General features: G+C 35.9%; 1 protein-coding gene across 3 annotated transcripts in view; it reads left to right on the forward strand.

Annotated features, from left to right (window-relative positions):
- Nucleotides 1-16,478, forward strand: part of TBCK (TBC1 domain containing kinase) — a 100,641-nt gene that overhangs the window by 55,251 nt on the left and 28,912 nt on the right. For all 3 annotated transcript variants that reach the window (XM_039381503.1, XM_039381505.1, XM_039381504.1), the window contains 2 exons: nucleotides 1,130-1,291; nucleotides 13,754-13,929. In XM_039381503.1, the coding sequence (XP_039237437.1) occupies nucleotides 1,130-1,291; nucleotides 13,754-13,929 (338 nt within the window). The remainder of the gene's footprint in view (nucleotides 1-1,129; nucleotides 1,292-13,753; nucleotides 13,930-16,478) is intronic.

Raw genomic sequence — 16,478 nt, forward strand, 5'->3', positions numbered from 1 at the left:
TATTATGTTGAATTTGAACTGGATTATTTTACACATGAAGTATTTAGGATGTATGCAAAGGAAGCTGTTATCTACTGGAAAGAGACGTAATAATAGTTAAAAAACCAAACCAAACCTCACCACCATCCCCTGCCCTCACCCAAATAATGGAAGAAACTGTAACTTTGTTTTTGAAGATCATCAAAAAAAGCTTTTTTTTTATTGCACTTATACACACTTACTCTAGTAGCACTATGTTATTTGTGCATATATGTTAGGAACAAAGAGAACTTTATAATTTGGTGAGCTTTTAATTAAAGAGGACAAAGCTAATAAAACAAGTCTAGAAAGCAATTTAAAAACTTCTTTCCTCAAAGATCTCTGTGATTTTTTTCATGTCATGTCGACATTGGCAGACTTGGAATTCAAACTTTTTAAAAAGTGGCAGAATTAAAAGAGTTGATGGATTATTTCTCTGATGAAATATCAAAGAATTTATTGTGAGATTCTTGATTGCAATTTCTAAAGATCTTGACTGTTAAGAACTGGTTCCTGCAGCTGCCTGTTTTTCTATAACTTTCACGAGAATCACCAAATTTGGAAAACCAAGATGATTTCCTTGGCAATCAATTGCAATAAAGTCTTAGAACTATTTAGTTGGAGGATATCTTATTTTAAGAGAGCCACCTTCAGCTTTATATGCTATTTTTACTAGGCCTTTCTTCTTGTCTTTCCTTTATTCTGCCAGTATTTGCTTTATTCTGCTCATTCTTTTGTCTAATTGTAACTAATTGATCTTATTGATTAACTCATTAATGTCTTCATACTGTGAAAAACTGATATGGGTGTCCTAGTGCATAATTACACTGTACCAAGAGAAAAAAATTGACTAATTTTGCATAAGTTTGAGATGTGAAAACCCACACACTTCCAAGTATTCATTCATGAAAGAGGACAGTGATGATTTCCAGAATAATCAAACTGTGTATGAAGACAAATACGATCCTAAAGAGTTTGAGTCCTCTTTGCTCCCAAATAAAAAAAGAACTATAAAAGGGGAGATGAAAAAAGTGCATAGGCAACTCATTAACTCTCTGAGCGTGTGTATATGCTTATGGGGTTTTTTTTATTGTGCTTATTTATCATACAGATGTCTTTCCTTTGCACAAAATTTTTCACTTGTGGGATACATTACTGCTTGGAAATTCCTCCTTCCCATTCTGTATTGGAGTTGCCATACTTCAACAGCTGAGGGATCGTCTTCTGGCTAATGGATTCAATGAGTGCATTCTTCTTTTTTCAGATTTGCCAGGTACAGAAAAAAGTATTTCTTCCTGCTTTCTCTGTCTTCCCCATTGTGTTGCTGAATAAAGTATGTGCCTGCATGTAAATATGTGTTTTGAAATCATGGTAGATTTAGGCAAACTCACTGCCAGAGTGTGTGTGGGTCTTAACTACAGTTTGTTGTAGCTGGTTGAAGTCTTTTTACTGTCATCAGAAAGAATTCAGTAAGCCTGTTGTTATTTCCAGGTGAGGGTTGGAATATTTTGTTGTGAAATTTAGAACAATTTAAAGTAATTCATAAGTGACTATTTTTAGACATACCACATATAGAAACAATCCAGTTGATAAGAATTTCTTTTAGAAATAAGTTTAGTACTGTTCTGAACAGTGCTTTTCCACTTTGATGCTGGTGCTAGCCTGTTTTCCTCTCAAACATAATTAAACTTTTACTGTGGAAGCAATCAATGTAAAAGGATTATGGAAAGCAGTATTAGAAGCCATTGAAATTGCTCTGTGTTAAATCAGTTTCCATTTGAAATTTAAAGCTTTCAGAAGAACTTCGAAAATCGTACTGGAGGCTCACGACCATTGTGCAGAAGCTCTGTCTCCTTGTTCAGTGGGAGGTGGTTAACCTGTCCATACAAACAAGTGTTACATCTTATAAAAAACATTACCATTAACCATGAAGCTTAGATCTTCTTTCAGAGCAAGTATCTAGTGAGACAGTAGAATGCATTTGAACTGAGTAAGCCATGTCAACTGGAAGATGTGTTTTTAATTTGTAATAACACATGAATAGGAAGGCTACCACGCTCTGAACATACTTATGTTCTTGTCTCCAACCCAGGATTTTACTAACATAATAGACATGTTGGTTAAGAGGTGGCACTGTTTTAATTGTGTGGCTTTTCTTTAGGTAACTTTAACTTCTGGGTAGTTCCTGGGCTATTTATAGATTTATTGGGCTCTGTTTGAACACCATGTGTGCAATTCAGTAATTCATAATTTGTTTAAACAGAAGTTGTTCTTCTTCAGAAGAGCTGAAGGAGAGAATGAAGTTTGGAGGAACATTGAAGCTAAAAAGTCTTAAGTGTTGTAGTCTTCACTACTGAATAGTTTACAGAGGTCTAGAATATGGCAGCAAGCAGGCTGAGCTTGAGTGCATGATTGCATAAATCGGTCTCTCAGAAGTTCAATGAGTTGTCATAAATGAAGCTCTGTGATTTCTTTTAATACTGTTGTTACAAATTCTGTTTCTCACTGTATACCCTTCCACATGGGCTCAGATTTCAAAATTTCACTTGTCTCCTACTTATTAGTTAAAGTACTATGCATTTGCTACTGTATTTTTCAATTTATTTAATTAGGCCATTCCTTATGATGTGGGTTTTTCATATTCAGTCTATATGCTTAGTCACTTCAAATGCTCGTATTAAATTTAACTGGATATCTTCACATGGCTGAAATGTGAGTGCTAAACTAAAAGATAGTCTCTCTTTGCCTCCTCATCTCCCTCATTTATTAGCTATATGTCTTAGTTAAATATAGATTCATTAATATTTAACTTATTTTCTCACCTAAGGTCATTTTTCCATACTCTTTTTCCTTGGAGGGTGCTAAATTATAGATTCCAATTTATCATGAACCAGCTGAATTACTGGCAGTTGAAGTACTTTATGCTGAGATCATGTGTAAGAACACATAAGCATATCTGTTTATATAATAAAATTAATTCACTAAAATTTATAGTGTTGTAATGTATATGTGTTCTGCTGGTTATAGTTGATGACAACTTTGCTGAAACTCTGATAGGAAATACCAGTTTCCAAAAAGATGTGCATTTTTTTAACACTGGTGATGTCTGTAACATTTTGGATGTCAGCAGTGGCACACTGAATATTGTAAGGTTACTCTAAAGCATATCATAAAATAATACTAGTAAGACGACTAATGGAAAAAAGTGTGAGGGTGGAAGATAATCCTAATGTGACTTAAATGTTATTGGTCTAGCTTAATCAGTAACTTTTTGAACATATAATTATCATAGCCTTGTCCCTTCTCTTTCTGACCTGAGTCTTTTTCTCATTAAGAAGTATTGACTGATTATGCTTCTTGTCAGCTGTGGCTTTCAAACAAAACTTCTATTATTTTTGTTACAATAAATTGGGTGCCGAAGATGAGAACTTCCTGAAAGTAATTTACAAGCAACCTTCACCTGAAACTGGGTCATCCCCAGGAAGAGATTATTTTGTTCAAAACATCTGCAATAATTTTAATCTAAAATCAGTTGTTGCTCAACAGTCTGAAACTCCTGTAATTTTCAAGCTTTTGTGCACTGGAATTTCAGGCTGCTGATGAAAGCAACTTGTTTTCCAAACTGATAAAAGTATTCTACTGCAATCTTGAAACTTTGTGGAACACTTTTTAAAGTTTTTTTTGTTTTTACGAAACAAACAAAATCCTCAGTACTTTATTTCCAGTTCACTGTATATAACACAGTTTCAATTTCTGGTTAAAAAAGTTAATGATGTGTTGAAAAAAGAAGCAACCTCATGCCATTATTGATTACTTGATGCTGAAAACCCTTTCCAATGCTTGTCTCAAAGCTTTGGCCATATTTTGTCTACGAAGTCAATACAATTGGACATTACTCGCTATTTTTGGAAGCTCTATTTGAAATTTTAATTTATTTTCATATAGTTTAAACAGTGTCCTAGCATATTAGGAAATTTATGTGAAGAATTTGGCAAAATAATTGGTTAATTAAGAATACTAGAAAGTTCCTTTGCTGCAGCCACAAATGTCCTAGTTTGTTCCCTGTGGAGGCTGTATGAAAGGGACGTATATCAACTGCTAAAACTTAAATAGAATTAGATTGTTTAGGAAATAACTACCCAAGGTGTTTGTTTTTCTTTAAATTCTCTTTCATTTGTTCTTTCATATTTTTTCCTTGTGTTTAAGGAGCTCTGTTAACTATGAACTTTATTGAAACAATATAACTACCGGAGAAGATTTAGGAGGTACTATTTGAGACACACAAACAAAACCAACCCTGAAGTCACTGCTAATTTTTATGTGTAGTTTAGAGATATAGTAAATTTTGTCCTATTCAGGTGATGCAGAGAGAGCAAAGACAGTATGCATTACCTTTGTTTTTCCTAAAAGTCTGACATGTAGCAGAATGTGGTAGGAACATACAGTGCCACCCCTCCACCTCTTCTGCCTTCCTGTTTCTCCTGAAAAGCCTGTAACCATCCAACAGGGCACTCCAGTTAACAGGTCTCATCCCACCAGGTTTCACTTGCACCAGTGATGTCAAATCTCTGGGACTGGGCCAAAGCTTTGAGCTCTTATTATTTTTCCACATGCCGAGTTGATTAGTGGAGAAACATTTCAGGTGTGGTATATTGTAGCCAACACCTCCTGAGACAGATTGAGAGATCCCATGCGTGCTGTTTTTCTCAAGTTTTGGCACACCATCCCATCGCTCATCACTGGCAAGCCTGGTTTTGTCCCTTTCCACCATCCAAGTTAGTTTAAAGCTCCTGCACTAAAACTCTTTTTCCCTTCTGAGATAGATGCATCCTGTCAGGTGTCAGTAGACTAGGTATTGAGTAGATCATCCCATGGTCAAAAAACCGATTACACCAACCTCGGAGCCACTCGTTGACCTGGTCTATTTGCCTATTCCTATCAATATTATTCATTGTTACTGGAAGAAGCAAGGAAATCACTACCGGTGCTCCTGATCCCTCTACCAATTGTCCCAGTACCCTGAAGTCTGTTTTGATTGGCCTCGGACTTCTCTTTGTTTTTTCATTGCTGCCAGTTTGAACAATTAATAGCAAATAGTAGTTGAAGAGTCTTTTTAACTGGAAAGTTTTCCAGTAATAAAAAAAATTATTAGTAAAAATTATTAGTAAAACTAGTAGTCGTAAAAAAAAAATTCTGAACATGTTCATCATCTTTGCTGTGTTAAATTGGCTTTTTGTAGATGCAGGCGTATTTCATAATGCAGTTCCTCAAGATTATTGACTTTGGTACAGGAGCAAAGAGATTCATTAGGGCACACCTGCTCACCAAGGCTGTTTAATAGTGTCAGACTCTGTAAGATTGATGTTGTTTTACCTGAAGCTGTGAGTTCTTTAATTATTCACCTTTTCCACTTGTAGTGACACAAACAAGACGCAGTTCTAGATTATAGATTCTACCCTCTTGAGACTAAAGACAAATGCTGGAGTGAGTGACAGAGTAAGGAAAAAAGTAACGAAATCCTTTATTTTATTCTGTAGTTGTCACTGGCAGAAGAAAATCAAATATATATCCTTTAGCAAAGGACTGTCTATCACAAGAGGTGGTGTTTCATAAAAAGGGTGAAAAGCGAGTTCATCAGTAGAACTTTCCTAGCACATGTCTTAAAACACACAGTCTGACACGCGGCTTATGCCTTCTGTTTCTTGACAGAAGCTTGATAGTACTCTTCATAGTGAAAGGGCACTTCAGAAAATAGATAATCCACCTGTTAGTCATGTAGGATTTTGTGCACCTCTACATCGGAATAAAATCAAAGCACAAGAAGGGAGAATGTCAAATATACTAGCATTTCTAGGCATGCAAAGGCAAAATTCAGGCCACTTATCTGAGCTTTGCTTCTAGATATGGTGGGGGGGTTTTTTCTCTATACAGAGGTGTCTTGGGAAAATATTTCCCTCTTTTTTGTTTTGTTTTATTAAAATTATAAGCATAAAATTGGTAGAAAGCAAGAGTGTACACTAGACTTTTTTCTTTTTACAGTTACAGAGAATGTTGCTGATAGAGCAAGGTGCCTAATAGGGTATCTGTCTGTAGTTTGGTTATGCTGAGTGTGTTTGCCTGTACAAGTGTAAATGCTCAATAATCTTTAGTTCTCTGTTAATTGAGGAGAAGTTTTAAATGAACTGCACAAATAATGCAGCATTAAAACTTCTTGATTAAAATGTACATTAGCAGCACATCCCTATATATCGTAGATGTATTTGGGGACTGTATATCTAGCATTGTTATAGAAATAGCCATAACTGCTTAAATACAGAATTGGAATGGCAGTGTAGGCTGAGAGCTAGAAAAATCTCTCTGTCAAAATAAGGACTGAGAAATGGGGTCTGTTTTAAGTGAATTCTCAGTGTTCTCATACTGTGAGATAGCTGTCAGTTCCCTTTGGTTTACTTTCACATAATATTCACTGAAGCTCTTGCCTTTATAAATCTGCAGGAGGCATTTGATTCTATCTGTCCAGTCTCTTTGTTCTTAATATACTAAAAGCTGGAGTTTAATAGAAATCAACAGAAAGACCAAAACTAAACATGGAGAAGTAGAGCAGGATTTGTACCTAAAGTCTTCTGTGTTGATATTGCAAGCTTGGAATAAATTTCAGGCCCACATTGTTACTATTGAAGGGCAAAACTTGGAGATAGGAGAAGGACAGATATCCCAACTGGGATGAGCTAAACATTGCCTGTATTCTGAAAATAATGATAAATGGTCTAAGTACCCATCAGGGGTATGTCAGTTGGAGCCTCTGTCACTGCAAAAATTTTTAAGAAGTCTAGACATGCATCTGTAGGGGATAGGCTGGTCACATTGCATTTGGCCTCACAGCAAGGCAATGAGCTAGGCAGTCTCTTGCGGGTCCTTTAGTCTTTATGCTAAAAAAAAAAATAGCACAACTCTAAGGAAAAAAATTCAGCAAGCACGTAAGCTGATAGAGTATAAAACACAAACTTGTCTGCTGGGAAGGGAACCCTGAAATGACAAACTTAAAAATTTCTTGAATGTGCTTAAATACCTCTGTGTGTAAATTCAAGTGAGGGGGTGTTAGCTTTTTCACAGAATAGGGCAACTTTTTTCCTTGGCTGATGAGTAGGCTAATTATGCAGCAAGCTTTAAATAACTTAGAAATGTATACTGACAAGGTTGGCCTGATATTAGCTACTTAAAGCTATTAGTTATGCCATGTGAAAAACTAACATAGACTTCACTAATGGTAAACACTGAAAGTTTTGGATCTCAGTAAGTTATCTACTGTAGTAACAAATAGCAAGAACGTTTCTTTAGAAATAAAAGCAGTTTTAAGCATGGGTACATAAGCAAGATGGTTGTTATCCTTCCTGTTTACAGTTGCTTTATTTGTGAGAAATAACATTTCAATCTTGAATAAGATGTTGCTTGCTCTGGCAGTTTTAGAGCATTACATGGTTCAGGATACTCATTTGGCAGATCTAGATATTCTGTTTGTATTTATCTTTAACGAGAGTTTTTTCATCATTGATCTAGGAATGAACGAATCAAATTAGAGGCTTTTATCCTTTTCTCATGGCAATAGTAACTCCTTTTCAAGGTTTTTTCAATTTTTGTCTTATTTTAACAAATGGAAAATCAGATTTACTTCATATTATTTCCTTAAGAATATCCTGAAGGCTAACAGGAGGAGAGCTACATTAATACAAAAGACTTCTACTTATGGCTCTTCAGAGAGTAATCAGTTTTATAAGCATGTGGCCTGGTCAGAGTTTGTGACTGCAGAGTTTTTTACAAGTTTATGCCTATTATGCCTGGGAAATAACAGAAGTCATAGTTACCACCCAGAGGGAAACCTATAAAAGCATGATCTCTATTTATGCATGCTGAGTTTCAGTATTTGCATATTATTTCTGTGAAACACAGATTTAGGATAGAGAAGGTGAGTTTCATTGGTATTTCAACTGACTTAATAGACATGTAGCAAATATTATAACAAACCATACAACATATAAAAGCCAAAAAAAGTTTTTCCTTCAAAAATGGTATGTTGTTGGATGTTGTGTTGTTGGCACCACAAGTTCCTCATTTCCAACACATTGTTTGTGTTTCAAACAATTTTTCCTCTGAGCCAATTCCTTCAATTTTGTAAACTTGTTCTTCTATGCATCTTCTGTAGATGGTTATTATCTACCTATGAAATAATGTTCATTCTTCTGCTGAGGTGCTTTATTTCCCCTTGTGTATCTCTCAGGTTTTGCATAGTATCCTCCATCTGACTATTTCCATTATACAGTGTGAATTCCTGTGCTTCTGGTGTTGGCCAGTATCTTACCCTGTGTTAGGCTTGGTTCAGATGTCTTAAACATTTTGTTAGTTTGTAGAAATGTTTGTTGTTAAACAGCCCTGGCACACCTCATAACAATGTTTAAAACACGCTTTCCTGTTGAAGCTTAGCCAACATTAGTCTAAATGTAATCTATTTCTGTCTTATTTCTCACTAAGACATAGCATGCGGCATTTGGTGATTCACTTACAGTGAAGCTTTACTGTTTGTACAGTCACTCTGCGTTCTGTGTCTTCCCTGCTCACCTTTTATCAGTGCCGGACAGCATCACATTTCCACACTGGAAGGCACTCTTTATTAAACCTTTTCACTGAAATGCTGTGTCAGAGCAATTTTTACAATCACAAGTAAGAAAAGGATGCAGGATTGCCCTTTATGCAGTCTAATGTCTCAGGGAATAATTCATAGTGTTTACTGCTGCTTCTCTCTATTGCTGGCCACAAAACAATGAAGTCACGAAACTATCCTGTAATGTATGAAATAAATTATGTAAAAAGAATAATTTTGCATTGACCTTTTTGTTTATAATAACCTTCTAGCACTAATAGATACAGAGACGTTGGATAGAAATGTCACTTCTCTTCCTAGATTTGTCCTTTTAAATATGCTGACTCAGTGTATCTATTTGTATGTCACCAGAAAAAAAAAAAGTTTATGGCCTTTCGCCTCTTTCTTCTAAGAGCAGGAATCGGGAGATCGAACTGACTGACCTATTCAGCTTCACAACTTTTCACAGAGATTTTCTGGCCTATTTATGTGGCTGTGTGGTGAAAGCTGATGTTGCCTGGCAGGGTAGCAATAAAGTATTTGTGATGGAGAGGTCAAACCAAGCTCATAATTCTGGGCTATTCCCAAAATGCAGAAGCAGTTTATTTTGGCTGAATTTCTTAACTGGTATCCTGTTACCCAAGGAAAGGGCTCTGGAATTGATTAACTGCACACAAAGACTTGGTCTGTGTACATTTTCATTAAGAAAGAACCATTCATGTTCTGTTTTTTGCCATGACTTGCCTTCACTTTCTGTGAATGACATATGCATATCCGGTTTTGCTGTAAAAATAAAAAATTCTATGTGCTTTTGTCACAGGTGTATTGCATTTAAACTGATGCTCTTTCAGCATGTTTCAAGTGCAATCTTCTTTTCTCCTATATCTATAATAATAAACCTTAAATATATGTAGCTTAAAAAGCAGCTATTTCAGGCCGAGCCATCCTTTTCAGTTGAGGCTATTGACAGAGGGAGGCAGCAGCTTGGTAAGAAGTTATGGTTTAGCATGAACAAAGCAAAATGAAAAACATTTTAGGATAAACAGGAAGCTTAGTTTAGGAAAAGAGCAAAACATTTAAATAGGCTTAATGTTAGGAAGGAGCCATGACAAAACTAGAGTATTACTGTTAGATCACTTTTCTTTAACTTCCTTAGCCTTTTTTCAATTCCTGTATTATTTGCATATTTAGAAATCTCAGTAAAAGCTTTTTGATGCTGCATGATTAGCTGGTGCCATAAGGCTTCACTGTTGTTTGACTGTGAAATACTTAACTCATTTGAGCCAGAACTCCTAAATGCAATGTTTGATTTTCAAACTTGTGATTTAGTTCCTAGCTACTTGGGTGGCAGCTTTGACTTTTTGAAATACAGATGCTCTGCAGGTTTTCAAAAACAGACAGCTTGAAGATATAGTAAATTTTGAAATGATAATTTATTTTTATAGTATTTGTATTATGTTTAAAGTCAGGCTTAAATTTTTTCAGTGCTTCACAGTTAATGATACTATGTTATGTCAGCATATTTTCCTTACAGATTTTCCAGCGAAGTAATTTGTATTAATAAAAACAGAAGGCACATCCTTATTAAACTACAAAACACCCCAATGTTGGCACCTTGGAGAGCAGAGATGTTATATGTGCATCTCCATGAGTGAGCATGCCCTCCTCATCCTGTCGAAATGCTTCTGTTCACTTCTTGCTTATGCCTGGAGATTTATGCAGATCCTGTCTCAGAAGGATGTTCTTCTAAGTTGTTTGCACTTGTCAAGTACTCTGGTGTCCTTGTGAGGTAGACTCTGCTCATATGGTCATAGTCCTGTCCAGGAATCTAGACACTGACTGGATATATTTACGCTTCTGACATACCAACAGTATGTTTTAAATAATGTGTAAACTCTAATTTTTTCTGGCTTGTAACAGTTACTTGGAAGCAGGAAGAGTACAAGCGGGATTAATACTGTGTGAAAGCGAAGTCTTGGTACAATAACAAAAGATGGGCATTTCACCAGACTGACTCATTTGTCATATATTTGAAAGGGCATGGGAAGAAATCGGGACTGAAGGTTAGCACAGCAGACCCTTACTTATTAGCCAAAAGGAGGAGAAAAGATCTTATCCAGCAAAGCTGCAAGAGATTGCATTGCATTTTAGTTAGTGACGGGAAGTGATTTTTTCTTAAACTGAAATTTCAAACAAATGATGAAGACAGGCTTGAAGGTTACTTCAGTGTGAAGCCTGTTCTTACAATGTGACTAATAAATATTCTGTAAATATTTATACCAGTTTAATGTAGTCTTAAACTCCAGTATCCCGAAAGTAACTGTTTTTAGAAAAGGAATGTAAGTTCTTAGAGTAAATTCTTTCACTACCAATAGTCTTGTCTCCCTTGTGAGTGCTAAATGTTGACTGTTCCCATATATATGCATGCGTGTGCCTATAGTTTGCACATGTTTGAGGGGGGGTATTGCTATTATTAGTGGAAACCACAATTGCCTTGTTATATGTTTATTTTGCATTATTGAGAAGTAGATCAGTTAATCAGTAGACTGTAACTTGGTGTTAGGCTTTTGACAACCTCCCTCACAAAGCATTTAAAGTTCTCTCTTCTTCTGTGGAATTTCATTTTCAGCCATGGTCACTGACCTTCTGAAATGCTGCTTAGAAGAAATGAGAAACCAAACAGTCAGAAATCGCAGAACAACAGACAAACTCCTATCTTTTTTCCTTACACCCTGATGTATGAGAACTGGTTATTGTTTTTAGGGAAACCTATTGCTACATTTTCTGCTTCTCTTGTTGAATACCTTCTGGAATTACAGAGCTTGTTTTAGGCAAAATATTTTGGCCCGTCTCAGTGTTTAACACCATCAGTCTCAATTTCTGCTTTCAACTTTTTCATAGCACTACTGCACATAGAGTTCCTATTCCATCCTGCAGTCCTGTGTTTTCACTTTCAGATATATGTAGGCTATTATGCCCTCTCACAACCAAATGTTTCTCATGCTATTAATTATTGTTGTTCAGATTTTTTTTTTACTGACTAAATTCTGCATTTATATCATCTCTTACAGAAGTACTGCTAATGTTTCTTTAGCTAAGAATCTTAGGAGATAGTGTTAAAACTCAGTTATAGCAGTCTCTTTACAGGAAAGGCAAACAAACAAGAAAACAAAACCAACCCTACCATAAATCTACTACAGTCTTGGACTGAAATTCTCAACTTTTTATAGATAAAATGAGTCTTCAGAAACATAGAAAAAGTGCAACTGAATGACCATGCTTCAGGGTGTATTCTGAGCTTTAGGAATAATAACCATGAAAGGTATCTCCTCTCATTACCTGAATTTAGAAATCGTATAAAATTCTCCAGTTGCATGAATTTTCCTTGGGAATGATACTAAATAACGGCCTTCCATTAGAGTATATTAAAAATGAAAATATGTTTTTCTCACAGAATGAAAATTGTTACTGTTGAGACATCACATTGTCCATTTGTCTATAGCATCTATTACTTCACATAGATAGGGAACCTTATGTTGTCAAGGAAAATTGTGATTTACTTTCACATCCACAAAAAGGTTTTTAGAGCTAGAATCAAAATTAAGTAAACTACAGCTTTATTCTCAGATTTTTCAGAATTTCAGAAGCAAGATGACACAAAAGCACAGGGTCATCAGTGAAATTAAAGCATATGCTGCAGATTGTATCCTACCTGAATATGCACAGCTTTTGAATGTGAGAGTAATAGATCACATAATTGTCAGATTTTAAACAAACTCAGTAACCTCATCCAACTGGAATATTGTGTTCCAAGCTTCTATTTCAACTTCTTTTGCTCACCACCCTGCTAATGACTGAGGTTTCTGGAGTCACTCCCAGTTGATGGCAAGGCATCAAATCTGTTGATGGCAACAAATGATGATTGATGGCAGTGCGTCAAATCTGTTTGAGATATGCAGATAAAGTTTGGCTACAGTGCCTCTGTTTTCTTCATAGAAGCTGATGGTTTAATCTTCTAAACTGTGAGTGTGGTAATGAATCATCTGAGACGCTTGGGACAGACACCAAATGGTCTTATCTACCCGCTGTCTGTCTGTCGCAATACACTACTTTTGTCATAAAATGCAAGTTAGGATAATTTTTCTTTTCATCAGACCACATACAGGAGATGCAAAACTAACTAGTCCTTTCAGAGTGACAGAAAAGTAATTTTTTTTATGTTGCATCTTGTTAGAAGATTGATACATGCAGGATGCTTAGTGTTGCGAAAATTATATTTCTAATAGGTTTTACTTTTTTTTTCTTTTACATATGTACTTTTCTTATTTTTATTTGACCACAGCTTATTTTAGGATGTTTACCATTAGGGAGGTGTCAGCTTTTCTCCAAGTTGAGTAATATTTTGTCACACTTCACTCTTTCAGCCAGGATGTTTCACTGTGACTGTCTGGTTGGATTTTGGACTGTATTGTTTGTTTGTTTGTTTGTTTGTTTAAAAAGTCACTAAAACAAATTCATTCCATTTGCCACTGAGCAAAATTAATGTTGAGAACTCCTGTTTTCCAACAAATAGATAACATGTAGCTTTGTCAAAATGACAGGCCATGCAAAGTTTGATAATTGAAAGCTTTCAGTCTGGCTCTTAGCAGTATTTAACTGACAAATAAGACAGTGGATGCAAAATCCTGATGTCCGTACGCTGCATGAAATCTACTTCTCATGTACTGCATGAACTTATATTGAAGAGTCCATAGTCTGACTTGTGAGAACTTTTAGTGAAGATGCCTTACACTGAGTAGGATTCACTTATCGTCCTGTCTTTGCATTGTTTAAAGTTCTGATACACTTCTCTTTCTTTAACAGATTTACTTACATAACAAGGGATAAAATTAATCCTTAAAACGTCTTTGCTAGTTTTTAATAAAATAATAGAGTGCTTTTTTTTTTTTTTTGAATGGGAAAATGTTTTCGAAAACTACATACCCTTTGAATGAGAGAGAGAGAGACAAAGGTATAGATGGATATATGTATAGCTAGGTCAGTTGGCTTTACTGATTTTTTGCGCTTGCATTTCTTGTTTTTTCTTTAAATCCCCTTCAGAGATTGATATTGAGCGTTGTGTTCGTGAGTCGATCAACCTGTTCCGCTGGACTCCGAAGAGTGCTACCTACAGGCAGTACGCGCAGCCTCCACGGCCAGCCAGCGAGAGCAATGGCACAAGGACTTCCATGTCCTGCTTTTCAGCAGACTATCAGGAAGCACCTCGGAGTGACCTAGTAAGTAACCTGGGAATTGGAAGGGAGAGATTTGTTCAGATTGCATGATGCTCAGATTCTCCTGCCTCAGGTAAGGCTTTTTCTCCTGTTTAAAATTTGAACAGGAAGAAAATACCCACCAAACCTTAGTTACTGGCATTTATGCTATTACTCCAAGCACAGGGATTTGATACGTTCATCATATGTTCTGATTTGCTTGTCAGCTAGTGCACAGTATTAGATCCTATGCTATATTATTAATTTTGATGACAAATCCAATGCAGTCTATGAGAATTAACAAGTTGTTGGGTTTGGGGGGTTTTTTTGTGATTTTGCTGCTTTGAACTTTGCCTTCTTTGATACACAGGCCAATAAAATTATTTCTTCTTGTGACGTATTCTTGCATCTCCCAACTCCTACTCCTTTGACTCTGTGGTATTTGTTACGACAACAGACCAATGTCCACAACTGCAGAACTACAAACAGGATTTATTGTATGAGAAAAACAGTAAGACGAGCAGTTTGGCAGTGAGAAATAGGGGACTGGAAAATGATGCTGGCAGCTCTGGCTGCTTTTACCATCTTGGCATGTCAGGTAAAAGGTATGCTGCAAGTTATTCTGAGAGGTAGTGTGTGAGTTATGCCTGTGTTTATCTAGGCAAAGTATAACTAGTGACTAAGAGAATATCTGCATTAAATAGATAACTCAGTTTAGGAAAAGGTTTTTCTCTTCCCTCTCCAGTAAAATCTGATGGTTGTTTCTCTTGTCCATTGCACCATCTAAAGAATGCTGATTTGAAATTATTCCTTTCCTTCCTCTTAGCAGTATAAATCTAAGTTAGCCTCTTAAAAATCAAAGTTTTATTTTGTTGGGGTTTTTTCCTTCCACCTTCTCCTACAGAGTTCATTCATGAATGCAATAATAGGGGAAGTATATATAGACCTGCTGTATCTATTCGGTGATCTGCATTAGGTTTTAGTCTTTCCATTTGTTTTTCCTAACTACTAAGAAACTAAGAAGTGTTGTTGTCGCTCAGGTAAATCTTTACTTTTCAGTCGTTAAACCTAAAATTGATATTCTTGTTTTTTACTTTAGTTTTGGTTTTATTTCTGTTGTTGTAGTTTCTGGAAGCCTTAGCTACAAGTCCAGTACTCCAAGTGTAGACATGCAAATGCAGAACAAAAGGAAACTTCTAAGAGCTTACAGGATTTAAGAAACAATAAGTGGATGTAGAAAGGCAGTGGAGAAGAAAAGTGAAATTACAGGAGAATACTGGTTGTTGTCATACAGGAATTGTAGCCAACACAACTGCTGCTATGCTGCTCTAGGGATATGTAGAGAGGCTTTCTGAAGGAGCTAAGGATGTACATTTGTAGAATAATTCATATAGGACCTTAAAAAATCATTTGGTACAAATTCATGCAGAAAACAGGTCCAACACTGAATTCAGATGGGGTTGCCCAGGAATTTGATCTTTCGGGTCAAGAAAACTTCCAAGGAATGTATGCAGTCTCTCTTGGCAGTCCAGTTGGATGCCTGACAGATGCTAACAGCGAAAATGGTTTTGTGTATACACTAGCTTTTCTGAATGTTATGACAAAGGAGTAAAAAGACAAGTCTTCTGATTGCTAAGCATTTGCTTGTGCCTTTATGTGTCCAAGCAAGAGTGAAAGCACTTGGAAATAACAAAGAGGGAAACGGCAGAGAGCAGCAATGGTCTACTGAGATAGTAAATAGAAAAAAGTTTTGTATTTGTAGCAGAGATAAACATCCTTTATTTGGACCTAGAAAAGTTCATTCAGTATTCTTCCATTTCTTGAGCAGTTTTTGGAGTGTTTTTTACTGATAGTAATTTTAATTTCATACCAGAAGTTGTGTTTGTTTATAATGCCAGTAACTAGGTTCTTCCAGCCCACAATTTCCAAGAAATTAGGCACATGTTTTTGGTATGTTAAGGAGGAGAGAAATAAATACTAGAACTTCTATTGCCTTCTCTTTCATTTTTACTTCTTTCTACTTAACAGCAAAGAACTTTTCATTTACTGCAGCATAACTGATTGTTTAACATCTTTTGAAGTTCAAGTGTATTGGATCTTTTGGTTACTGCTATAGCTTTTTTTAGCTCATTGTATAGAGGCAGAACTGTGTGATTTATACAGAAATATGTGAGCATACTCAGTTTTTTTCTGTAGCAAAGAGGAAACTAATCTCATGGACACCTGAATGACAAGGAAGACGATTCATATCTTAAATTATAGTCTGCAAATGTGTTTGCTCTCACATGCTGTATTTTTGTGTGTTAGATTTTGAGACAGATACCAGTCAAGTTTGTTATGATTCAGTCAGGAGCTGTAGTTCAGACTTGGAAAATCCCATGTAAAATGAGTCAATAATGAACTGCCTCTCACTTGTGAACAGTTCTGCACTTCTGGATGTTTGTCATTATAAGATGACACTTCTCAGAGATTAGAGCAATACTGCTAAAAAAAACTTAAATTATTGGTGAACTACACTATTTACAGTTGTTTGGGGGTTTTTTAACCTTAATCCTGGAATTATTTATGTCTTT

Source organism: Pipra filicauda, unplaced genomic scaffold (genome assembly GCF_003945595.2).
Source record: "Pipra filicauda isolate LSUMZ 115617 unplaced genomic scaffold, ASM394559v2 scaffold228_size1260155_pilon, whole genome shotgun sequence".
In the NCBI taxonomy this organism is placed as follows: domain Eukaryota; kingdom Metazoa; phylum Chordata; class Aves; order Passeriformes; family Pipridae; genus Pipra; species Pipra filicauda.